General features: G+C 42.2%; 1 protein-coding gene across 6 annotated transcripts in view; it reads right to left on the reverse strand.

Annotated features, from left to right (window-relative positions):
* PALM2AKAP2 (PALM2 and AKAP2 fusion) overlaps positions 1-26614 on the reverse strand; it is a 272673-nt gene that overhangs the window by 100464 nt on the left and 145595 nt on the right. For all 6 annotated transcript variants that reach the window (XM_069777058.1, XM_069777055.1, XM_069777057.1 and 3 more), the window contains one exon: positions 12673-12755. In XM_069777058.1, coding sequence (XP_069633159.1) covers positions 12673-12755 — 83 coding nt within the window. The remainder of the gene's footprint in view (positions 1-12672; positions 12756-26614) is intronic.

Consider the following 26614-nt stretch of genomic DNA (forward strand, 5'->3'; position numbering starts at 1 on the left):
CCCGCCCCCTCCCGCCCCGCCCCGCCCCGCCGCGGCCCGTCCCGCGGGGCGATGCGCCCCGCGCGGGGGCTCCGCGAACGCCCCCCCCCGTCCCGCCGCGCCCCCCGTCCCGCCGCGGTCGGGTTACCCGGCCGGCTGCGAGCCCTCTCCTGTTACGGATGCCGGCGCCGGGCGGGAGGGGAGGGAGCCGAGCCCCGGGGGCGGTGGAGGGGGGGGGGGGGCGAGCCCCGGGGGGGGAAGCAGCGCGGCCCCGGCGGCCCGCCTCCGGGGGGGCGTGCGAAGCGGGAGCACCCCGCCGCGGGCAGCTCCGGGGCTTTCCTGAGCCGTGGGTTTCGGGGTGGTTCTGCTGCTGGTTGTTGTTGGGGTTTTTTTTTCTTCGTCTTCTTCCCCCCCCCCCCCCCCCTCTTTTCTTTTCTTTTCTTTTTCGGTTTAGTGGGGGTGGGGGTGGGGTGGGGGGTGCTTGGGGGGGGGGTTAAATATATTTTAGGCAGTGGAGCTGGCTTCCATGGGCTTCTTCCATCTCCCCTTACCCCCCCAATGCGCTTGTAGCGTTCACAGCAGGCTGTGTCAAGGATTTCCATTGGTCTGCCACCCCTCCTGTGAAGAACTCTGCCTTTTCTTTTTGGTTTCTATACGAATTTAACCATCCCCTCAGCTCCTGTGCTGGAGATGAGGAACAGCTCCCAACCCTCTCTTTCAGCTGCTCATGGGTTTGCAGACCTCCACTGTAATCCTTTTACATCATTCCTTCTCCTGGCTGGAGAGTTGTAGGTTGCTCATGGGGGCCTTTGTTCATAGACCGTTCTATATGTCCTGCCATCCTTGGTGCCCTCTTGAACATCATCCTGATCTAATAGATCCTATCTGAGGTGAAGAAATACACAATATTTAAGGTGTGGGCAAACCATGGATTCATACAGTGCCACAATGATGTTTTTCTCTTAACAATTAGTAGTTCATGAGGAGTTTTTGAGCACAAGGCTGATGTTTGTATGGAGCTGTCTGTCATAACCCTGAGATTTTACTCATGCCACGGGCAGCTCAGAGCCCAGCATTTTACACGATTGTTTCTCCATGTGCATCATTTCACATTTACCTACACTGAATTTCGTATATCGCCCAGTCAGCCTCGTAATGTCCTTGTGTAGTTCTTCACAGTCTTATTATTACTGACCTGAGTAAATTAATATCACTGATGAACTTTTTGCTATTTCACTCCATTCCCCAGTAAGATATGAGTACACTGAAGAACACAAGCCCCAGCACTGACCCTTGCAGAACCCCACACCACCCAGCACCTCCCTATTGTGACAACTGGTCATTTATTCCTGCACTTTGCATTTTATCTTCTAAGCAATTACTGAGCCATAAAAGGGCTTTCCCTCTTGTTGCTATCACTGCTTAGTCTCCTTAAAAGCCTTTGTCAAGAGCCTTTTAGAAACACAGTCTGATATGGAAATTAGATCACCCTTATCCACACTTTTGGTGACCCTTTCAGAGACCTCCAAGAGGTTTGTTTAAGGTAGGACTTTACAGCAGCAATGTTGACTCTTCTCAGACAGATTGCATTAATCCAGGTGTCCTTTAGTTCTAACCCAATTAGCATCTCTGTATTTGCACAGTACAGGCACGAGGTTTGCAAACCTCTAGTTCTCCAGAGTCTGTATTGAAGTTTTGCATCACATTTGCCACCCTCCACCCTAGAAGTGCCAATGTTTTAAATGGGAGGTTACATGCTGCTATTGGTAATTCAGCTGCTGCATCCTCTGGTGAGAACTCAAGGACACAGATGCTCACACACAGGTACATGCTACCTGAATGCCATGGTAGTGAAAAAGGTTTATAATAAAAGCTAATGGTATAAGGAAATAGATGCATACCTAAGTAACTGCAGACCTGTAAGCCGGTGCTATTAATGTAAGTAAGAAGCTACCTTAGTAATAAACTGTATGTGGCCATGACCCTCTTTGCAAATGTATGTGTCTGAAAGCACACACAGTATGGTACAGACAAAGCCCCACCAAGGTCTTTAACCCAGGGAACTGTTTGTCACTGTCATTCTCTGTATCTGCAGCCATCTTTTTTTTCCTCTTTCATACTTTGCTGTAAATCCTCTGGATCAAGGATGGCCTTTTTTAATGCACATTTTTTACTTGCCACTAGCATATGGCAGGGGAAGGAGGAAGGGAGACCAGCTCTGAGTAGGGGTGTTTCAGCCACACCATCTAGGAACGTTCCCAGGAATGTCTGCAATTCAGTTACCTGCCCAAAGACAGGACTCCTACCCTTTGTCCTTCTAGGGCACAGTGCAGCTGTGCAGTGCACATGCTAGAACTGCAGTACAGCTTCCATTCAGCTTATTTGCAGGGAGTGGGCAGGGAGCAAAGCAAAGCTGCACCTCCAACACCTGACTGAAGCAACTGTGCATGGACGTGCATCACTGCTCACACCCACCAGCCTGCCCCACAGGTGTACGGTCTGTACTCCCACAGGTAGGTGTGCCATCCAAATGGCAATGTGGGGCTGTGGGGGAGAGAGAGAGGAAGAGGAGCATGAGGGTTGCATCCCTTTTGGATGTTTCACAGGTCTGACCATGTTTGTTGGGTTCTTAGAAACTTCAGCTGCTAGAAACAGAATAAGCCAGTTATCACAAGGGAGGGATGAAAATGAATCAGTCTTTTTTAGTTGCGGAAAACTTCAGAACCATGCAGAAAGGTACCATCCAGGTACCCTCCACCCTCAGAAACATAATTAAAAAAAGCATAGTCCACTCTCATGCTTTTTGAAGGCCTCAAGTTTTGGATACTGGCAATACCGCACTGTAGACAAAAATCTGTGAATTCATAGCAACCAAAGATGTTACACTGCCAAAGGGGGAACTTCAGAGCTCCACTTCTTGGGTTCCCACCCCTCTGCCCTTTTGTTCCAACAGTTACCTTCTCCTCCTCTCTTGCTTACTGGCCTCATATAGGATTGGACTGAACTGCGTGACTGCAGCACAGGTTTTGTTCCATTAGATCAAGAAATATCACAAATGACACTGATACAGTTTGAATGTATTTTTTTTTCCTCTTATGACAGGGATGCATTTATTTGGTATTAATTAGGTAACGCATGACTGATATACCACAGAGGAAATCAAATGTGATTTCACTGTGTATATTTTAATGAGTTTTCCCTATTGCTTCTAATTGGCATTTTCAACAGTTACAACAGCAGAATAAAATTATGTCTTAAAGTTTTGTTTTAAAGGTGTATTTTGTTAACGGTCTGTAATTTTTTTACAGCATTACAGAGGGCTTCAGGTAGGGGGAAGAAGGAATTAATCTTTGCCAGAATGCAACCTTCCCTAATTTTTACTGTGAAGTTAAAATACCTTTACCTAAATAATGAACTGCAAGATTAGTCAGTATTGCCCTAAAAACTCTGAAAGTAGGAAAAGTATAAAGATCAGCTGCATTAACCCAATATTTGTGAAGAAAATAAGTTCTTTTTAACACTCAAATGACAGTTCCTTGCCCGTCATTCCCTTTCAGACCTGCTTTATGTGCCCTGTGAACTGAAAACAGATATGTCACCCCCAGTATTACCTTGTTCCTCCTCCAACAACTGACCGATATACATCCCAAGGCTGTGCTGAACACGCAGAAAAAAACGACAAGAACAGATCCTGAGATTAGTGTGACATCCCTGGGAAAGTTCAAGCAAGTGTGACCGCGTAGCTGAACTTGTTCTTGTAGGGGGCTGCAAAACTGAGGATGTTTTTCTACATACATAGCCTGTGGACAAGAGGACTAGTGCCACTGTAGTCGGTGGGAACCGCAGACACTCAACACCTCTAACAACTGGGCCACATGCTTATGTGAGACCTTGTTATTATACAAAAAGGCTCTTATTTCTCGTCTTTTTTTCTCTGCCACATAAGCTGACCTAGTTTACAATCTGCCTCTGTACAGATGCGTCCTCTTCCATGGGCAGAAAGAGGACAGAGCCATTGCCAACAAAGCGTGCCTGGAGTTAGGAAGGGGAAGAGACACAGGGCAGCTCAGGATGGGGAGATAAAGAGAAGGAAATGAAAGACAAAGATGTTTGGAGGAGACGAGAGAAATAGGGAAAGAAGAGAGCAAAGCGGTATCTGTATCTGCTGCTCCTGCTTTATCCAGGAGACAGAATTGTTACTCAGAGTCTTTGCTTTGGGACTTTGTCAGTATATTGCAGCCTAGTTTCAGTGAGGCAGATTTTTTTATTGTTATGCAGTGAACCTTCAAATGGAGAATAATTCAAAGGGGATACCTCTTCCTGTTAGGAAGAAATTATTTCAGGCTGCTGTTTTACAGCCCAGCACACTGTTCTTGTTCTCTATGAATTCCCAAAGATGCTGAGAGCAGTGCAGAATAAAGGAAGGAAGGAAAATATTGTGATAATGATGCTGGATATGGCAGGCACTTTTATAACATTTATAAAATGAAATGCAGTCCTGAAAGGTGATGCCTGATCTGATAGCCTCCACACTGAATTTCACTCAGTATGAAAAATTAGTTTTGCTTGGGATGCGGATTTTTAAATGTCTTAGATTAGCTGTCAGAAATTTTGTGATTAGATTCGTTTTCCTTTCCTTGTGGTTCTGGTTATTCCTCTGACTGCAGAATAACATGCAAATGAGCTGAATGAGGGAATGCACGGGCTTGCGGTAATGCGTGCGACATGAAAATGGTACTTCTGTGTATTCTCTGTGCATTTATAAAACTAATGAATGCAGAGATCCATCAGTCCGTTAGCAGAAGAGCTGTGGGAAGTTTGGAGGTCACATTCATAAATGCTTTATACTCAGTACGGGGATGAAATGTTGAGTATTACAGAGGCAGGGAGCTGCCGGTAGGGAACTGACTGGAGATCCCTGTTCTATTCCTGGCATTGCTGATGACCTGTGATGTGACTGAAGGCAAGTCACTTTCTCTTATTTGTCTATATGAGTTGATGAATTTTGGGACAGGGACTGCCTTTTAGTGGGTGTTTGCAGAACATAATGGGACCTCAGATGTGATTAGGGAGTTCAAATACTAATGTAATATGAACTTTAAAATTATTTTCTGAAGTTATTCAGCTGACTAACAGGCTCATTTACACACATCTATTATGTGGTGGAATAGCTTGGCAAGATCTCTATCAGCAGCTAGCTACATGAGTAATCTCATTGACTTAAATGTGACTCCTTGAGAGAGTAATGTTTTACTACTGGCTCCATAAACTGTTTTAGTCATCATCAGCTTACAAACTACATGCGTAGCCTTGCCAGCACTTACCACACAGTGTAGTGTATTTTACTGCGAGCAATTCTGTCACAGGAGTAATACCCAGTAGTAACTGTTTGTGTAATCTACGCCCACGTGAAGTTACTCTGTTCTGCAGTTGCAAAGACAGCCTAGTTTCACTGGCATTGTGTTCTCTTTGGTTCACAGAAACTGTTAGTTCCCCTTCACACGAAATCCAAAGAAGTATTCAGTACCTGTGATGTTGTAAGGAAGAAAATTTTTTTATTGCTGCCCGTGGGGATGCCGCCGCATAACTGACTCATGGCTCTCCCTCCTTCTTGTGGAATATGCAGTCATTGCAAATCTGGAACTGTAAGGTTTCACTTAAAGCTATTTACAGTCTTACTCCAGCTAATGTTTCTGCTTTGATTACTCCTGCCTTATCTTATTCTCTTTGTACCCTCCTTAACAATAGCCCCTGTTTCTTTCCCCTACTGTGGGCTTTGTGTCTCCTTTCAGTCTGTTCCTTTTCCTAAGCACAGAAAAAAATCCCATTCAGTAGTATCCCTCTTTTATTCTACAAATCCCTCTTTCAAGTCTGCTCCATCAATAACACCAACATAAGGCAGTCCTGAAAGATGGCTTGCCCGTGTCCAGCTTGCCTGATTGAGCCTGAACATCCTCAGGGGTAAGGAGCATATCTCTATATATTTTCTGAATTACTGCATGAATAGGAAGAGCCATATAAATATAGCACTACTTGTTACCACAGCGTTACATATTCAACATTTATATCAACTGCTGGGGCAAGATAATCACAGACTACAGTACTTCAACAATTATATACAGTTGCATATTGTTCCTCCAACTAAACAGGCATAGCAAAAAAGATTTAAAGAGCAATCATTATTTCAGAAATAGGGAACCTCTGTAACTCTTCTGTACAGTACTTGAATAGCATATTTGCACAAAGAGCATTTGTTTGTGTACTAAAGAGCTTGATCCAAAGCCCAATGGAGGCTCTTCCAATGCATTCAATGGGCTTTGGATTAAGTCCTTCCTGAGGAACAGATGCAGGGTTTTATTCACTACCACTAGAACAATAAAAATGACAAGACAAAGAATAAAGTTGTCTACAGAGAATAAAGCAGTGTTGTCCCACAGCAGCTTAAATACTCTATAGTTAGAAGAAAGTCCTGTAGAGTTAGTAAAATTGTTGGTGTAGCTCATTCACAAAATAGACAGTTCACAAATGTTTAAATAATCTGCACATAAACACCCAAACACAGTGCATTTCACTGAGTATTCAACTTCTCAGTATTTGCAAGGGCTGAGTTATTAATGTAAGTACAAATTCCAGTTGTGCAAACAAAGATAACGCAGAAATAGTTTGTTGCAATTAATCATCAAAACTGCGATGGAAGAGAGAGCTGGAAATGTTTTTATGCGGTGGCTCTTAGATGGATCTGAAGTGTTTACTGAGACCTCGACTAGAGGCAGGCTTTCCTTTAGTAAGTTTATCTCATTCAACATAACGATTTCTTATCTGGCTGGTAGATGTTATCAAAATGTAAGCAATAATGAGTGTTGAGGAGCAGAGACATTTGCCCCTGCAGGAAAAACTGGGGCCAGAGCCACCCCAGGAAAAAGAGTCTGACAAGGGAGATAAGCAACTGTGGGAGACACCAGAGACTGGACTAAAGTAAAAGTGGCAGCAAATGAGAAGCACAATTAGCAGAAACTAAGCCGGGTGGGAACTTGGGTCTTGTAGCAGAGACAAAATATGAAGGGAAGCTGATCAGAGGTTTTCGAGAGGTCTGGGTAGCTCTTGTAAAGAGGTCTATTGGGAAAGAGAGCATGAAAGCAGCACACAAAACAGGCTGGTGTTTTGAAACACCTGCATGGGTTTATCTAGAGAGTAGAAATTGGGAAAGAAGCCTGGATTGGAAGAGGTTGCAGTCACAGCAAAAAAGACCCTCGTGATGAATATGTGGAGAGACTGGTGGCTTTTGAAAGAGCTAAGGGACTGGCAGGGTCTGGTGCAAGAAAGTGTGATAAGCAGAAAAGGATGTTACACGAGACTTTTTATACCAGGAAAGAAAGAGGGAATCAAGAGCTGATAAATGATATCACACAAAACTATTTCTGTAACTATTAAAAATAATACCATTTAAATTTTACCTGCTCGCATTTAAATGTTCCTAACTTTTTCAGCCCACAAGTAGCAGCCTCAGAAACAAGTCAGTACTCCTAAATTCTGTACATTTAATTACCAGGCAAAGCCAACGCAGTGCTTACTCCAGTTCCAAACATTAACTAAATGCAGAAAGGCACATTTTGTCATACCATCTTTTCCTGGAGGGTTGCCACAGGTGTGCTCTGACAATTATGGAGAAGAGAAATCCTTCTGTCTTTGCTTTTACTCGTACATGAGGAACCCTATCAGCTTCCAGGGACTGAAATCCCTACTACGTAGAAGAACAGCAAGACCCTCTTGCCATACTCCTAATGTTTCCACCTTTATGTTGCCACAGCCTTAATGAGCAGTCCTGCAATTCTTGATACCTTTTAATCTTCTGAGTTTTACACATTGAAGTACAAATCTTCAGCAGTTAAGCTGCCTTCTCTACACATTTTACCTAGCCCTCCCTATATTCAAGGCTGGATGCTTGCTCCTTCCAGCACTATCCCAGTGGTGTTAAATGCCTCCGACTGGGACGTGTCATTTGCTGCAGGGTGGATGGCAATACTAGAAATGATTAAGTGAGAAAACCAAGCCTACCTGAAGGTCCTCAGAAAGTCAGAGACAAGTGGATAATTCTCAGGGAAGAAATTCTTTGTCTCATGACAAAGAATGTTTTTCTCCCCTCAAACAACAATCTCACAGTTCCCTAAAGATGTGTCTGTTTCTTGAATTAGAAAGGGAACAGGCCCAATGACTGCACCCGTGGCCAGCCTGAAGGGCTGGCTGTCCCTGCAGTAAGCCGAGGTCTTAGCTTCACAGCATTTTCCGATCATTAGAACTGAAATCAGGCAAAATGAAACTGTAATGAGATGATAAGACAAGCTGATTATAGGCCTGCTAATTAAAAATACACAGTATTCTGTATGGAAATCCAGCTCTGCGCTACGAAACTGCTGTGCATTTTAATGTCTTAACTCACATACTGTCAGAGCAGGTAATCTTACTTGTCTTTGGATATGAAGGTAGGTGGGCATGTTTTATGCAGGCACCACAGCTTGACAATCTTCTTACTTTGCTTTGACAGTTTCCATGCAGAGCCACAGAAATAAAATTACAATGCCAGAGGTCAAACATAATGCCTCTGATCGCTTTGAATGACTGACGATCTTCTGGCTTCCCTGACCAATGTTGCCTGCCTCGGTCATGATATGAAGACGCATTCGAGAGCAATTAGCAGAGACCATAACTGGAAATGAACTCTTAGCTGTGTGCTGTGACATGCAGTGCAATAACTCAGATTAATCCTCTCTGTTACCAAGCCCAGCTCTGCTGACTTCAGCACAAGGTGAGCTGTGGCCAGGACCAGGGATGGAGAGAATGACCTGGGAAAAATGGTGATGAGAGCTGGCAGGAACCAACTGGGGAAAGCGTCATCTGCAGAAAATAAACTATTTTACTCCTTGAAGCAGGCTTGTAGCTTGCTTTGGATTTTTACTGCACACATGTCTCTAAATTTCAGCAGCACCCCTCCATGGCTGGTGTGGCAGCAAGATAGACGTCCTAAACTGCCTGAAGGGTCAGGGAGAAGGGGATATAAGGCCATGCAGGCTTACACTTCGAACGATGACCAGGGATTTTTGCTTCAGATACGTGTACTGTGCAGAAAGAGCATCTCCCTTTTAAACTGCCCCAGAGTGCTGAAAATATCAAAGCCACTTTCATTTTGAGTTATCTGTAAAGTTTTCGGCCACAATACATTCATGGCAGCAGGGCAAGGTGGGGCATGAGGGGAAGGGCTTGTATCCTGGATCTGTTTGGATTTTTTTTGTTGTTTTTAAGCAGCTGTCCAGTGAAATTAATTAATCTTTCCAGAGATTCCTGGACTCACATAGGTTCTTTGGTGATACAATCTTTCATAAAACCAATGAAAGAGCAAATTGAAGTTCTATATCTCTGATAAAATATTCCAGCAAAATAGCAGCATACTTTTCACTGCAAGACAAATTCTTTCAACCTACTGCTGATCCTTTTACAGCCATAAAAGTTGTACTGAAATTAGGAGTTCCCCAAGATAATCTCCCAGCCTCCTATACAGCAGTGTTGCAGAGAAGCCAAATAGTGTATACGTATGTCTTCTTCGTTGTTACCAGTCAGCAGTAATGATGGTGGAAAAAACCCCAGAAAAACAGCTGCAGTTTATGCTACTCCCACACACATAGATGTTCTCCTTTTGAGCAAAAGCTGCAAGAAAGGCTCAGTAATAGAGTACATGGTATTCTGAACCTGCAGTCCAAAAAGAGCTGCAGGCATAACAGGATGTGTTTTAAATGCAACAATGAAGAGGCAGTATTTTGCTATTTAGCAAAGAAAGAAGAAACATAAAAAAACTCTAAGGTCATTCATAAACTTTCACTTGTTCAACAATAGGTCCAGCCTGGCTAATTCTGAGCACATTACATGGAGTGGCTCTTTGGGAGGACCATATTTTTCTTTTCTTGTAAGGGAGAGTATTACTTTGCTTCATGACTAGGATCAAGTATAACATTTGTTTACTGATCCATATCCTGTCTTCACTGGTTGTGAATGTCATTACCTATCAATTACCATTGACTTGAACCACACATCAAGAGCACAGTCTGGACTAGGGTAGCTTGTTGCTTCTTGTTAATAGTTTGTGGTCCACATCCCAGCTTGGAGTAAGTAGGCTGTTGAAAATAACACAGATGCAGATTTCTATTTATTTCCTGACTTTTAATAATTGAGAATCTACTTTATCTTAATATCATCAAAAAATATTGCAACTAGGTCTGCATAGATTCTTTCAGCGTTAATCTAAAATTGCTGGTTTTCTTATATGAAAATAACGTTTCCCATTTGACTGTTGAGTGATAGAAAGGACAATTGTTTTGGGTTTGTCTCTTTCAGCAAATGCAAGCTCAGAAGAGTTTATATTCAGCTGATCCATATAGTCTTTGCCTCAAGCATCAGGCTTCTCCCTTCCACAAATTGTTAGCAAATTATTAAAGAAAATTTCAGCACTTCATCATTTGCTGTAACTAAATTAATTTTCTTCCATGCTGGTAAGTATACTCTCATGGACTTTATTGACTTTCCTGGGCTAGCATTTTGCTGATTCTGCTCACGCTGCGTCAGTGGCAGCACTGAGTCAGCCTCCCTCTTACAAAGTTCTGCCATTAAACCTCCTCCTTCAGCGGGGGGTCATTATTAAAAAAATGAGAACTCTTTTTTAAAACCAAGGAGAAAACAATGCTAAGTCAGATTTTGTTCTGTGTGGTGTTACACTCCCAAGCATCGGAAGTACTGTGTTATTAAAACAAATTGCATTCCACAGTCATTGAACCTTTTTTCCCCTCTTCCTTAAGTATGACCTTAGCTTAAGCCAGAGAAAGTTAGGGACTGATTAAACTCTAGCTCAGAGCTTTCCCAGCAGTCCTACAGGTCCTGCTTGCGATATATGAGCTGCCAGAAAGTGATACTACACTGAGCAGAACACTGATAGCAACCAGTGCAAAATGTCTGGAAATGCCTGTGCAAGTCCATGCTCCAGCTGCAGTCAGAATGATTTAAATATCTGATTTAACCATAACATGAAAGTTTCATTTTGGTGGCTTTGCATTATCAATTTGAACCTTACTCTTATTGTTTGTGTTGTAAATTATTTGCCTAAAGAAAGGTGGATTCTCACTGGCTGATATGCCTGAGGACATGTTGGTTTCCTGCTTTACATAGATTTAACCTTGAATTTGGTCATTATTTTTAATAGCTGGGAGTATGAACTTCTGTGCTATATTGTCCATTCTAAATTGCTAACCACATATAGTCAGTTTCATATTTGTTGTTTATTAGCAGATCTGTTTTGTTTTTTTAAACATCAGATTAATCCAGACCCTTTTGGATTTTATTAGCACTTAAATAAAAACTGTGGGAAACCTGGATTTTGAGAAAATTATTAATTTTTTTTTTAAATTATAAATGCAACTAGTAAATATGATTAGAAAAATCTAAGAAAAGGTTTTCAAAACATGTTTTGCATTTACATGTTCCTCATTAAAAAAAAGGTTTTTGCAGGTGCTGACCTTAGCTGATTATTCACCATGGCCTTTAAGATCTTAAAGCCAGCTAATCTGAGCTTCGCATACCAGTTTTTACTATTAGACCAGAAGAAGATATGAACTTGCTGCATTTTTATCTTTAAATGCTTCTCTAAACGAAAGAGTTAGTTATTGGGCTACATTTAACTAATTGTAATTTAAGAAAAAACTCCTTTGCTTTTACAGCAGAAGTCTGAAATCTGCCTCATCAGTTTCATCTGAACCAGTTTTACTATTTCAATTTAAAGAAATGTAAAAGACTAAAGTAAATTTAGGCATTAATATGGGCTAGGTATACCCAAGTTTACACCTGTATTTAATAATCCCTTTATAATAAAAAATTGTTGGAGAGGCCTTTAGTTTTTAACACGGTTGTTTTTGTCTTTAGATATATGTGATTCATGCTCAGCAGTGTCAGCAACCCTGAAGATGAACATCTTGGCCCTGCAGGAATTGACTCGCCCATTCACTCCCTTTCCATTCCCACCACCTTACTGATGAATTCATTTGCTGCTGTTAAAAACACCTGGCTGCACACAATCACACCAAGAACAACAGAGAAAAAGGAATATCCCCATCACGCCTTTTCCAGCAATCTGGCATGTTTCCACATGCCACCCAGCCACACCAGGCTACCAGGTGAGGGCAACGCATCTCAGATGCTTGCCCTCCTCATGCTGACGGAGCTGCTCGCATGTGAGTTTCCAGCAGATGGAAGGAGGTGGAGTAGCAGTAACTACAGAGGGGCTTGAGAAGAGGAGAAGGTGCAAGGGAAGACATGTAGGGGATTGACTGGTGGTGAGGAAAGACTGAGCATTGGTTTGACACCATCTTGCAATGAGTTGCCAGGATTATTTAACAAGATCTCCCAAGAGATGCACTTTTATTGAAGGTCCTCCTAATCCCAACTGTTGCATCAGGCTTTCAAATATTTAGGAGGAGAACCTGCAGTAGTCAAGCAAATGCAGTTTACACCAACGGGGTCTGCTGTGCAAATTACTCCCCCCATGACAACCTCCTCGCAGCTGAAGGTGTGGCCCATCCCACTGAGCATGGGGTGCCATCAAGCATTATGTTTGAGTGCAGCGCAGATCCCATAAGGATGCGGTGGGAGAAGACTTACCCCTGCATCCTCCTCAGCTTTAGGACTTTCACAGGAGCACGGTCCCGGCAGGTCCCTTGGCAGCATATCCAATCCTCCTGCGCCTACAAAACCAAAGACATTTTATTGCCTACGGAAGAATATGCATGGCTGAGAGGTTGCTTTGCTTTGCTTGGATCCATTTCTACCAGCCACGCTCTGTTGCCAGCCCGGTATTTCGTCAGCGTTGTTAAAGAAAGCAGAAAGGGTACAAAAACAACGACTGAAAAATATCTTTGCCAGCTGGAGACAGCTCTGCATGCTGTAGAGAAGCTGCCACGGCTGGGAGAAAATGCAGCAGGTGCTTAACGGGTTGACACAGCACGCCAAGGCTCAGGAAGGACATACTCCATTTCAGCCCCTGCAGTGGCCATCCCTGTTCCTAGCGTGGTGCCCAATGCCAGGGCTGGGGCTGCCCTGGTCCCTGATGGTGTGGTGGGATGTCCCTGGCTGTCAGGTCCAGCCTTGCCACCCCCAGGGAGCCTCCCAGACACAGGTTGCTCTGTGCTTGCCTGTGTTGCTGTGCTGAAGGGCTGCCTGTGCTCACACCATCCCTGGGATGAGCTCATCCCATCCTGGGGAGAAGCCAGAGGACATCTGAGCACTTCTGTGCATCCCGAGGGAAGGGTAACTAAGAGCATCTAGGACCCTAACTATGAGCATCTCATTACCCAACACTGTCAGCCAGGCAGTAGTCACAACTGCTTATCAGGTGAGGTCAGGCTACAGGTGCAGCTTGCAGGGCATGGTGCCGGCAGCCTGTTTGTCCTGTCTGGAAGAAGAACCTCTGCACTTTTATTTCTACATCAAGCTTAAGCCTTGAAGAAGGTAAGAACATACCTGCTGATTTCACCTCCAGGGACAGTCTTGCTTAAGCATAGCTAGCCACAGACGGCTGTTTGATTGCTTTTGGAGTTTCCACAGCAATGGCAATAATTACAATCAATAAAGGTGGATTAGAGTCAGATTAAATCAGTGAAAATTTTCTAAACTGTGAAATTAAATTATAGGGGTTACACATTCTCCTCTATAGAGGATAAGGATGTATAAGGATTTATATAACATCTCCAGTAGCACTGTTGAATGTACACAGTCACACTGAGAATACATTGAATAATGTTTCTTGTGCTACCACAGCACTGTGTGCACCTACTAAATTTGAAATACAGCTCATGTAATAATACAGTTTGAAATGGCTCTGTAGTCCTTGGTCAATACAAGGACAGTTATTCGTGCCCTCTGCTGCTACTTCACTCTACAATCTTGAGTGTGTCTCTTCAAACTACTACTGTTTTTGTATAGTCCGCAGTTGTGTTACGATTACTTATGCAAAAGGATCTGTACTTTAGAGATGCCCTTTGCTTATTTGTTGCTCCAGCAGACAGTGGCACATGCTAACAGTGCTAGCTTGAGCTGTAGTCTACCTATGGGTACATGGAGGCACTGACTACACATCTGTATCTTTCTTTCTAACAGTGGTGGGTTTTCCTGCTTTGGGAAATTGGGACCTTTTTTTCTTGTTGTGCTCTCAGCACTCTGTAGTAGTCCACAAAGCCAGAGGTCTAATCCTTTGACTTTACCACAGGACTGATCCTTCCTTTGCATTCTTCTGTGCTGGGGTTCCCCTAGAGCATTGCTGCTTGGAAGGTGGTGCTGCAGAAAAGGCATCTAGTTTATTCTGTCCTGATTTCTTCCTTCTGCTGTTTTTTCTTCTTTCCTGCTCACTTTGATAGTTTTATTCATGCTAATCTCAGGCCAAAAGGACCTTCCTTGTTAGATGTCTGCAGAGCATTTTAGCATAGTGGGCCTCTGATTGTCTACTGATACCTATATGCTCTCCTGCTATTCAAATACGGATGTAAAATAAAGCTGTGTGCCTTTTTTTACCAATTCACTAAAGCATCCCTTCATACTTGGGTCCCTGTGCATCCTTTTCTGCAGTATATTTGGAACTGCGAAGCCTTCAGCATGTTGTCCTTGTGTGGATGCCTCTGCATCAGGAAGTAGCTGTGCGGTAGGAATGGATCAGAGGATGGGAACAGTTGGTGCTGTCATCTCTAGATCCATATTATAAGTATTTCCAGGATTTAATGTCAGACTAGATTTAGTCTGATTCCCTGGACTGAATGTTACCACAGTGTCAGAAGGAGTAGTACTTGATTTGAATATTTGTGTTTCTACTAGGTTTGAAAAGTATTTCATATGACCCTGCAGAAGAGTTTCTGGTTTGGTTTCCTCCAAAAGGACTCTTGCCTGCGACTCAACAGTCTCATCACATAGTGTGAATCACTCCACATCTGAATGAGTTGCAAGTGTGGTTGAGGAAAGAGGAAGCAGTTCACTAAAACCCATACTACTGTTCTTTGCTGAAGTGCTGATGTATATGCAGCCTATGCCCACCAGGAAAGGGCAGTCTGCTGACTAGGATGCTAAATGAAGTTGTGGGTTGCCTAATTTTGCACCTGTGACACAACTAGCATTCTGCATAGCCCATGGTAGGCACTGGTATTGACTTAAGGTGTCCACCTGTAAAGTGATATTCCCCATTGATGTGGCAACACATGAAAGATGAAGAAGAGAGCATTACAGCAGTAATACATGTACTTAACTAGAAAAAAAGTCACGAAAGTCCAAGGCCTAGAAATTAACACACATAAGAAAAGGATAGATTTCCCCCAAATCTCAAAAACTTACAAATACCATAAGCCTGAATAGACTTCATCTCCACACTCTGTATTTGATGATAGGCCATATCTGCCACAGCATGGACCTCTGACTTGATCTGCATGAAGGACATGGCAACTTTATAATCATCCTTGGATTAAAAAAAAAATCCCAAGTGTGTTCACATCTATGGACATGATGTAAGGCTGCACATAGTACCAGTTCAGCTGCCATTAGCACACCTAAAGTTTTACGTCTACCCTCATCTGTACAGCAGTGATGAAGTAACTCAACCAGAACAGCTGCAGGGCAGCTCCATCAGCACTATTGGGGCTCAGTGGCTTTTCATCCATCTCTATGCATGCTAGCTCCACTTCTGTGTAGCACTGTGCTGACTTATTTGTTTCCTTTTATTTGCTGTTGATTTCAACTGTGAATAGGGTTTGATGGATGACAGGAGTTTAACAATGAAGACGACCGGACAATACAACAGGGATGAAGCTGAGCTAACAGTCTCTTTCCTTAAGAGATGTATCCATGCAGACTTAGGAGAGAAATCAAGGTGCAGCTAATAAGAAGGAATTTGGGCTCTCAGCTCAGCAGCATCAGCCAAGAGAGAAAGGAACGGATGCTGTCAAGACAGGAAGGATGAAATTTAAGTGCAAGAGCCAGATGCCCAGTTCCTGGTGATATAGTTGCCAGTGGAAGTGCAGAATATGGATGAAAAATAGAGGTATTGATGTAGGATCTGCAAAACTGCTGTGAATACCCACTCATTGCTCTTAACAAACAAGGGGAGACTTTAGCAGTTCATTACTTAATCACAGTTCTTCATGGTCAGCATTGTGACCGTGGGGGAAGCACCTCTGTGTTGGTCAGCAGTGACCTGGGGTAGTACATTCATCTCAGGGATGCTTGCTCCATCCATCTCAGTCTGTCAGTCCCTTTGGATTTCTGCTCTACTTCTATAGGATCTGGACAAAGAAAGGAATCTTTAAGGTGCAATTCAGCTACTGAAGTATATGACCTTTCTACAGGGCCCCACAACTCCCTTAGAAAGTCCTTCACAAATGCAAAAATTACCCAGAAACTGCAGACTTAGGCTCTTAATTTTGCTATTTGTTTTAGCTGCAGAGTGCTCTGTGTTTTCAGCATATAGGCTCCATTGCTGTGTTGTTAAGCTGGTGGGAAACAACTCTGAGCCCTGTATTATACAACCATTAATTCTGGGGTAGGCTGTATCCATCTGAAAGCTGACAGCCTACATCCTCTTGCAAAAGAAACTGGTGCAGTAAACGAGCAGGTTGTAGCATAAGAGGAGCTGAATCAGGGGACACCTTTAGGGCAAAGATTTGTCTCCTCAGAGGAAGAGGTAGATAAAGCACTTAAGGGTATTCACCAGGAAAACTCCTGCAGTGATTGAATCATACTGAATCAAGCCTTCTTCATTTCTCACATGATAGTCATTTATACCTACTATGAAAGGTTAAGACATAGTCAAATGTTCACTTGCATGGCAGCTGGAGCAGTTTAAGATTTATCATCCTTTTCCACTGGGACAGGTTGTTTGCAGGAGCAGTTTTAGTCCATTTCAGAGCCAAGCCAGGTTGCACACATGTGCCAAAAGGACATGTTACTACTCCCAGTTTGGCCCTCTCTGCTGGCTGGAGGGTGCTGCCATCTCAGATCTACTGGCTGGTCTGTTGCTCACCAGAGTGCATCCTGCCCTGTTCAGATTGGAAGGAAACAGGCCAGCTCCAACAACATAAATCCTGGATCATCACTAAATGGGCCCATTTGGTCTTGAACAGGCCAAGGAGGCAATTTATTAGAGCAACTATTTTCACTCGATTTGAACCACAGGGATTCCTGCTGTTTCTCAGTCTGCTTTCTTTCAGCTACTTATGACTTGTCATTAAAAACAAAAGCCGAACTACATCCTTGTGTTGCTATCTTGGCAGTGGCCAGCTGAGCCAGCAGACAGATGCCATGTTAAACTACAAAGTAGATTTTGTCACCAATTATTCCTGTGAATAATAACAGGTCATTCAGAAAAATAAAATCCTCAAAGAAGAAGAGGGAGAGAAAAAAAAAGACACAGTCTAGGAAAAAAGACCTTTCAGCAAGAGTGCTGTTATGTTTATGTATTGAACCACTAAATGGCTTAGTGTTTCATGGAGTTCAGATTGGGAGAGGTCACATATCAGCATGAGGACAAAGGCATAACTTAAGTGGTGAAGAAAACCACTCATTTATCTGTTTTTTTGCACTTTTTTTTAATACACACTATGCTTAGGCATTGCATCTGTATTATATTTTGAAGGAAGGAATGAAACTTCCTTACCCTTTTAACCATGATTTGAGGGCTCACCTCTAAGAGTTAAGAAAATATTTTAGTCTCAATTTCCACAGAATCTTCAGTCTTAAAAAAACTATTACGGAGGCTGCTGTTAAGTGCCACTTCTCTTGTGATGTGAGTGTCTCTCTGATAGCAATTGTCTTAAGAGCACTATCTCATTTAATCTGTTTTTCTGCATCTGATAGTGGTGTTATTCACTGGGGTGGGTGCACAGGTTATAGAGCTAATGGCACAATTATCTTTTGCTGATTTGCTTTTCTCTTCCAATTTCCCCCCTCCCTCCCCCAGCTTTCACAATGTGATGTGTTTTGGACTTAAATACAAATAAGGCAAAAATCTCCCTACTAGGGACCCTAGGGTTAGTAGGAGGGAAGTCACACCTTCTTATGCCCCATTAAGAAGGAGCCTTGGCTGGTGCTGTTCCTCAGAGGGTGCTGGTTGGATTGTGACCATGCCAGAAGCACTGTGCTGCATCTATACCGAGAACAGGTGTCAAAGGCTCAGTCTCCAAAATTCAGGTGCACATTTTAGTTGCACATGTAGTCTGGTGCCATTTTGGGAAATGCCTAAACAGACTTACATTGGTGGCTGCAGATGGAGTAGTTAAAGCCATTTCAGATCTCCATCACTGAGATGGATTAGGTCTCCTCAGCTCAGTCAGGCTTTCAGGAGTGATTTGAACTAGCCCAGGCTAGCAATACCCTGACATAACTTTTGCATGCTTCAGTTGTGTGGGAAGTAATGGCAGCTTGGGAGAACAGCTGTATCTTCAGCCATTCAGTATCAAACTTTGTCCCTTACTTGTTTTAATGAAGAATTTCTACCTACCAACATCATTTATTTCTGGTGACCAGCAGTGATGAACTAATGTTGGTTCAGATGATGCATGCGTTTTTATCGCAGATTTAACCCTGTGGGCAAAACCCTTTCAATAGTTAGTTGTAGTAGCATAAAATATCTGCAAGCGTGCTATGAAGTTCACCATTTCTGCTATGAAGCTAGCAAAAAGCCCTCAGAACTATAATCTACATATATTTTGCAATGAAACCTTAAGTATAGACCAGCCCTAAGTTTAAAGCTATTCTAAGAGAATGAGATTGCAATGTTGCTTAGAAAATTGCTCCCAATCTCAGCAATCTTGTTCACAGTGAACAGTTTATGATGAAACTGAGAGAGAAACACTGAAGTTTTTGGACAAAAAAATGTCTGCAGGAAATAGCCTAAAACTCTGACAGGAACTGGGTGGCATGAAGAAGGGAAAAACTGTGAATTTTGTTTCTCTTACTTGTAATAATTTGTTTTGGAGTACATTCTCTTATTTGGAAATACTAGCTAAGAACTGTGATGTTCTATCATTAAAAGAGCAGATAGCCTCCTAGCTTTGCCTAGAGTTAGTTGCTGTATGTTGGTGGCAGTGCAGCCAAACAATTAATTCATTGCCTTGCACAAGGGTTTAAAAATAGCAGAGAACTCCTTGAATGATATAAAGAAGGGAAGCACGAGTTACTCATGCAAATTCTTTTTAATCATGAAATCTTAAGCTCAATTGCAGGAAGAAAGCAGAAGGTAGCAGAAAGATTATCTGCCTCTGATAACTATACTAGTAGAGAGAAAAGCCATCAGTTACACAAGCAGTGCTGAAAGTGCATGGCTGTAATGCTGTGAGGGAGACAAATAGCCCGTGGTGCTCATCTCACTGCATCCGCCTGGAGGATTTCTTGCCCCCAAGAAATGCATGTGTGTAAATACCAGAAAGATGAGTTTCTAACCCTCTCAGCAGAGCTAACAGAGGACTGCAACAGCTGTGTCCAATTTTCTTAACTGCAAAGTGAGACAGTTTATCTCCTGTCTTCATCACACTAATTTTGCCCACGCTGAAGCAGACAAGGCATATTTTTATGACCTCTGCTGTTACCTGGAGTTAGACCTGCAGCTGCATGTACCAACAGTTGGGAGTGCTACATATATATGTGGGAAGATGCTATGGATGCACCTCCAACAGTCAAAAGTGGTATAAATCCAGCTAAATCTAATTTCCTCTTTGGTGACTTTAAGCAGCAGGCAGGACGTTCAGCATTAGTGGATACTACTGCTGAAGTAAATGACCATGGCTTTGCAGCGTACCTGGTAGAGAAGGGAAGAAGGCAATCTCAATTTTTTAGCAAACTATGTCTTTAGATGACTCTCCCAATTATACTTTTCTGCTCTTCCCTGTAATGAACAACCAGTCTGGCTCAATAGGGTAAGTTCTTATATGTGTCAGATTGCATTACTGAGGAGGAGGAGGGACAATCATACTCTGCTGACATTTAGCTGCAGGTAATAGAGTGCATATAAGAGGACCTATCACTGTCAATTTTCCTCTCACCTCATGGTCTCCTTCGGGGGTCATATTCTGGATCTGGTTTGCATTTGGAGGTCTGACAAAAATGGCAGGCTTACTGAAGGCGCAGTAGACATGATTGAACTGCACACATCCACCGTGGATTTAGGAATAAATAGGTGTAGTTTATACTGAGAAGCCTCCTTCCACACTGCTAAAAAAGCCATACTGCAAGATTTTTCACAATTAACCCAGGAGTTAAACAAATAAAACAAGGGGGTTTTACAGCATAAGACCCTGAAGAAGTATTTTAGTCCTTGACACGGCAACAGCAAGACCCCTGAGTAGTCTGAGAGTTGGCTTACCTGCCTGATTAGATTGTAGTTTTTAAGGGCCAAACTGCAATGAGGCAGACCTAGCCCAAACTGCCTGGACTGGCCTAACGTTTGACCTCCAGTTTTGCATACTTTTGAGTTAAGATTGTACTGTCAGTTGCTTTGAAGAAATGTGCAATTTTTTTCTATCAGGCAAATTTGTATCAGCACTTTACTGCCAAACTAAACCTGCCAGTTTTGCTTGACAGAAGATGGTATTAATTAATGCCTTGTCACTGTCTTCTGTTGTGGTAAAGAATAATGTGCCAGGTATGAAAGAACCCACCTCAAGCCTGCATTTGTACTAGACAGACTTAGTGCAAATCCTGTAAATTTTGCAATGGCAGAGTCAAAGCTTGCTCTTCCCTAGACAGGCACATTAGAATTGAAAGGTGCAGGCGAACTGGTGTTATTACGGCATGAGCCATGACACTGCTGGAAAGCCATGCAAGCCAGGAGAGTGGACCCTTTTGGGACAGATATTTGGTTCACCTGAAGTTAAGAGTAGATCTATTATCTGCGAGAAGAGATCCAGAGCACCGAACAGTGTTAGTAATTTTATAGTCAAATTAAAATCACTGCTTGATGTAAGGTTAATATAGTCTGACTTTTATCAAAAGGACATCAGAGATAAGATCCCAGTGTTTAAAGATGAAGACACCTGTCTTCACCTAAACTTAGCTGTGCTGCATGGTAATCAGTTTCAGTCATTTCAGAGGAGTACTTATAGAGTAAGCTATTGCTCAATTAGAGAAGATGTATCAGCCTCTGGCCTCTGTGGATAAGGCTGGCAATCTTAGAAAATGACATGTAATTAGGAAAAATTATAGTGTTTGCTTTCAAAGTACTATTTGTTTTCCCAAAAAAGCAAACTGAGAGGCAAACATAATATCCAGATATGGTATATTCTCCTCAGTTATTCACATATCACCTCCCTAGAATTAAAATAGGTAGTGAAATATTTCATTTCCCAGCCACAACATTCAAAACAGGCATGACTTGCTGGTCAAAACTCCAGTGATGTTTCTTGTCCAAGCCGTATGCTTGAAAGAGTTCAATAAAGGATTGCTTGGCTCTCTAATAGAGGAAGAGATCAAATGCTCTGAAAGCAAAGCCAAACTAAAAAAAAATAAATTATGATTTTGGTGTCATGATATTGGGCTACATTTTGCACCTAAAAGGTTTAATATTTAAGGAAACATCACAAATTAATGTGCAATGTCAAATGATGCCACATCCATCACTTCCTAGCCAATACTTAGGGCATTATGAGAAGTGTAACAAGCTGCATTTCATGAGTACTTTTTGAGTCCTGCTGCACAGAGATGGGCTAACTGGGTGTAACTTTCCAGGCTGTCCCACACTTTGGGGACTCATGTAAACATGGCATCCTGAAACATAAAACCTAGATTCTGCCTGGGAGGCCCACAAAACCTCCACATTAATAAACATGACAGGAGATTAAAGAGGTGCTTTCTGTGCTTCCTAAATGAGCACAGGCCAGCCATGTATTCCCAAGGGGACAGGATCCTGGCTTTGTCCTCTCTCAGTTCTTCAAAGTCACAACATGTGCTCCTGCTGATGCAATGCAAAAACTCTGAATCTTATGTCTGTGGTATGCCAAACATGGCTCTTCAAGGGTAGAACAAACAGCTACAGCACAATCCAAAGTCAATAAGAAAATGCTGGTTGACTTCTGCAGACTTGTGGAAATTATCAGCTCAGTTCTACTTGTTCTCTCAGCTGTTTTTCTGTCCCGTGATGTGCATTGTCTAAATTTGAAATTAAAAACATTCCTGAGGCAATGTTTTTACACACTTGCATTCCACAGTGCATCAAAGAACAGCTAAGGCTGATGCTTTGCCTTTGGTAGCTATGCTTGTGTTCAAGTTTTAGGAGCCTCATGATTTTAGCTTACAGCAGCCTCATTACCTGCTGGGGTAGAACTCATGTGCAAGGCAGTCCCATGACGTGATAGGTTTCCCTGCCTGATGAGGTGGTCCATCTGTGCAGGCTACACCAAAGTGGAGGCTGATGCATGGACAATATATATATGACCAGGGAGTTTTTGCAGAGATTGAGCCTTGAGCCTACCTGGGGATGTGCTAAAGCTGTGATAAACAAAACTGACCTCCTTTTAAAATGTAGCTTTTGTAGTGTATGTGCATCTCCCTTTATCTGTCCTATTTCTTTGATTCCCTCCACTCCTCCTTAGCATGAACAGTGAGGAGTGTTGATTCAGTTAAGTGTCTTCCTAAGAGAATTAGCTACCCTGTTGAGAAAAAGCAGTGTAGAGCCTGTACCAGAGTACCAATAAACATTTTTCACAGCTCTCATCTTGACAATAAGCCCATAATACCAGTGGAATAGAGCATGAAGAAAGCATAAAATTACATCAGGGCTTCAATTAACTTTCATATTACCTGTAACTCAAATACTTATTGCTTCTGTGCTAGAGTTATTACAGATTTTACACTGTAACATTTTAAAGAGGCACCCTGCCCTGTAGAGAGATTGCAGCTCTGAAAACAAAGAAAGATCAGGAAATTTCAAATGGTTTAAGAGTAAGGCCCGAAATGTCAAGCTGCACTTTCAAACCTTTCCTGTTGAAATCTAGCAAGCTAAGTGTCTTGTGGAATTTCTAAAAATTAGAAATGTATTAGAAAGCCTCTTTTTGAAAGAACCATTGTGCTTTCATGTCAAGTCTTGCCTGGAAGATGAAACTGTGGACACTTAATGAATAGATGAGAGGTGTTTTTTGTTGTTTTGTTTTGTTTTGTTTGTTTGCTTGCTTTCCTTTAAATGACAACCAAATGACTTGATCCTCAGCAGCTCTCAATTTGTGAATAGTTCAGTCTGAGTTTAAATTAAGTTCATGGCTGCTTCTTCCTTTATTCAGGCTATTCAAATGTTCTCTTCACAACATGCACTGAGTAACAGATAAAAATAACTGTCATGCTTAATTTATTTTAACTGTGCAGGTAGGTTGTTTGGATTTTCCACATTCTGTTGCTGAGAGCAACAACGAGTCTTCTCCTAGCTCAGTAAAAGAGTTTCTAAGAACACAAGAAATGCCCCACTGGAACAGAGCAATGGTCTTTGGCAGCGGCAGTTAGAGTCTTCATATAGGAAGAACACCTGCACTCAGTCTGTATCTTCAGACCTTCCCCTGTACTTCCTCCTTCATCCACAATCACTAGATTAGGGATGTCATTAGACACGTCTCTGCCTTGTCCCTTTAATACACTTTCTGGATCTGCTGTCCATTGTTTTGTTAACATAGAGACACTTATCTGTCTGGTTTTTGTTTTGTTTTGTTTTTTTTTCTGTATAACACATCATCATCTACATGGTATGTGAACTACCATGTTTAGCACTACCAGCTCAGAAACCTCTAAGGAAGACGGACAATGAATCTGTGTACTGTTTTGAGTTATGATTTGCTAAATGGCTTAGTAATTTTGAATGTCTAAGATATGACTGCAAAGGGATTGAATGCTCAGGAATTTAAACATTCACAGTCAGAATTTCAGGCCACCTTAAAAGAACATCACATAGTATCTAGAAGCAGAGGCAGTCAAAATAGTCATAACTTGCAGGAATGTTAGCCTCTAGCAATGTTTGTTGCAGAGAAAGGATCAGCAGAATTGGTTCACATTCAGTTCGAACACCCTATTTAATAAGGAATTAGGTTAGCATAGAAAGACAGATGGCAAGAGCAGACAAGACAGTTTGAGACCCAAGGCCTAATTCAGCTGTGACATAGCTAAGCTGAATGGCCATTGAAGTCAATGAGATGTTCACATGTTTGTATCGGGGCTGAATTTGCTTCCCTATGTTTAGCGGAAAGAGGTGAATAGTTGAATTCACATAGAAATTTTTTTTGTTGTTTAGAAAACAAGGATGGTCATATGAAATTTTCAGTGCTACCCTAAAGCCTACACTTTAAAAACTAATAGACTTTATGAGCAGAGATGCTTCCTGCATAATGCAAATATAGTTGAGAGACAGTGCCTGGCCTAAGGCTTTGTATGAACATAATGGAAATAAACAGAAGGAGACACAAGCAGAGGCTTGTTCAGTGCAACCTAAGTGGAGTGGGACTATGAATCCCTGTTCCTTGAATCTGAGCTATGTCTCTCATTTTCGAGTTTCTACAAGAGTCACTGTTGGGTGCCCAACTCTGCTTAGAATTATAAGGGGAAATATATTCATTCTCTAAATAAACAGTCAGAGAATAGGCATTGGAAGCTAGCCATTTCTGCTTTTCCCTCTTTAGTGCCTTCCGCTATGGGGGATCTGAGAATGCAGAGAGACTAACGGGGTACCAAATAGTCTCCCTTGTCTTCACCTGGGCGACTGCTCACCTTTTGGTTTTTAATGGATCAGTGTTTGCCAAGTGGCTCCTGGTTTGTAATTAGTTATTTTATTTTGGCTATAAAATGAAAAGGTAGATCTTATCCTGGTAAAAACGGATATTACTTTGCATTTGCTCTTGTGTAATGACATCTCTGGCTACGGTGGTTTAAGGCATATTGATTGCCCTGCCTGCCTCTGTGAGGGTGCTCCTGCTGAAAATCAGTGACTCGGGTAATCCTCACCAGAAAACTGTGCATTAGTTGAGACTGAGTTACTGGAATGTTGCAGAAAATTGAAAAACAAAAGAAAATGGAGGACATAGCATTTGTGTTCTTGTGTTTTTTGTGCCCTCCAAAAACGTTGTCAGAATGCTGCCTGTACAAGGAAGCAGGAAAAGATGCCTAGTGGGAACAGTGATGCTTCTACTATGTAATGCCATGGCATTTCCCTCCCATTTTGTATCATTGCACCAGCACAAAGATGGCCATAAAGCAATGATGGGTAATCTTTCTTTGGCTCTGTGTAAGCACACTCTCCAAAACAGCCTGGTCTATAAAATAAAAAGAACTTGCCTCCATACCTAACAGCTCCCAATGCCAATGTAGCACACTTATGGAGCAGCAGATGATTTCCTCATGGCTGTTGCTAGGTCATTGCTACGCAGTGTTAGCTGATGGGATGTAATTGTACATAAAGGAGGTTTTGGGTCCATAATTGTTCCCACCCTGGGCACAGAAGCATCCTATGGGTGTATGGGTTTTTAACAGGGCTCCCTGCAGCTGAGAAGCAGAGTTACCTGCCTGGTAACTTTTCTGTTCATGACTTGTCCTCTGTGCAGATGAAATGTACATGCATAGTAACAGTGAAAAGCCACAGAAAATATTTGTTTCTGAGAAACTGGTTGAGCTCTGACTTTGTAGACAGCCACTTCATTTCCTTCTGCCTCAGTTCCTCATTTTTCATATGACAGTGATAGCACTTCTCTGCCTTAATGGGATGCTGTGGAATTTCACTACGTTGAAGACTGTGGAGTGCTCAGATATGGCAGTTTCTGGGCCTGGGTCAAAATGTTATTAGCCATGCTATATCCATGCACTGGATTGAGGAACTTAAAACTGGCAACATCACAAGGGTGGCTTTTATGTGGTGTAGCTCTTAGATTTTGTCAGAAATACACCAAAACCAGCCTCAGTCAGAGACAGCAGAATTTCAAGTGCTAATTCCAGCAGGACCCAGACAGGATGTCCTAGAATGCTTATCTCTGGAAACAGGTATCTGCTATCTTTATATACTGTGCCGCAATTCTTTCGGGGACAAGAAATTGAACTATTTTATTGCTTTCTTAGGATTTTTTTACCAGCAAACTATATTGTAGGGCCACAGGAATTTAATCCAGTTCATCTTCCTTATGATGAATTATTTTAGTGCAAATATTCAGGAATGATTTGAAGTGCATTTTAAAGTACCCTGAATCCTATTCTGCAGAATGGCCATAAGGCACTAACTCTTATGGTGAGAAGCCATCTACCTTATACTTAAATAATAACTTTGCCTTGTCTTAAAATACACATTAAATATTAAAATATAGCTTACAGCATCTTTTGTACTTTAATTGTTAAAGACCATTTCAATTCTTCACTTACTGCCTGGAAAAAATGAGGGGTATTCTACAAATACTTAGGTTGTTTAGTACTTTACAAAATCAAGTGTACCAAGGCAGTTGCACAAGGCACACATGCTATAATGCAAGATACTATCACTTGGCTATTAGCTGTATTAAGTAAGTTGTCATTAAACTAGTTATGATTCTTGAGGGAGGTCTAACTTTACACTGTGTCAGCTGCC

This window comes from Haliaeetus albicilla, chromosome Z (assembly GCF_947461875.1).
Source record: "Haliaeetus albicilla chromosome Z, bHalAlb1.1, whole genome shotgun sequence".
Lineage (NCBI taxonomy): Eukaryota > Metazoa > Chordata > Aves > Accipitriformes > Accipitridae > Haliaeetus > Haliaeetus albicilla.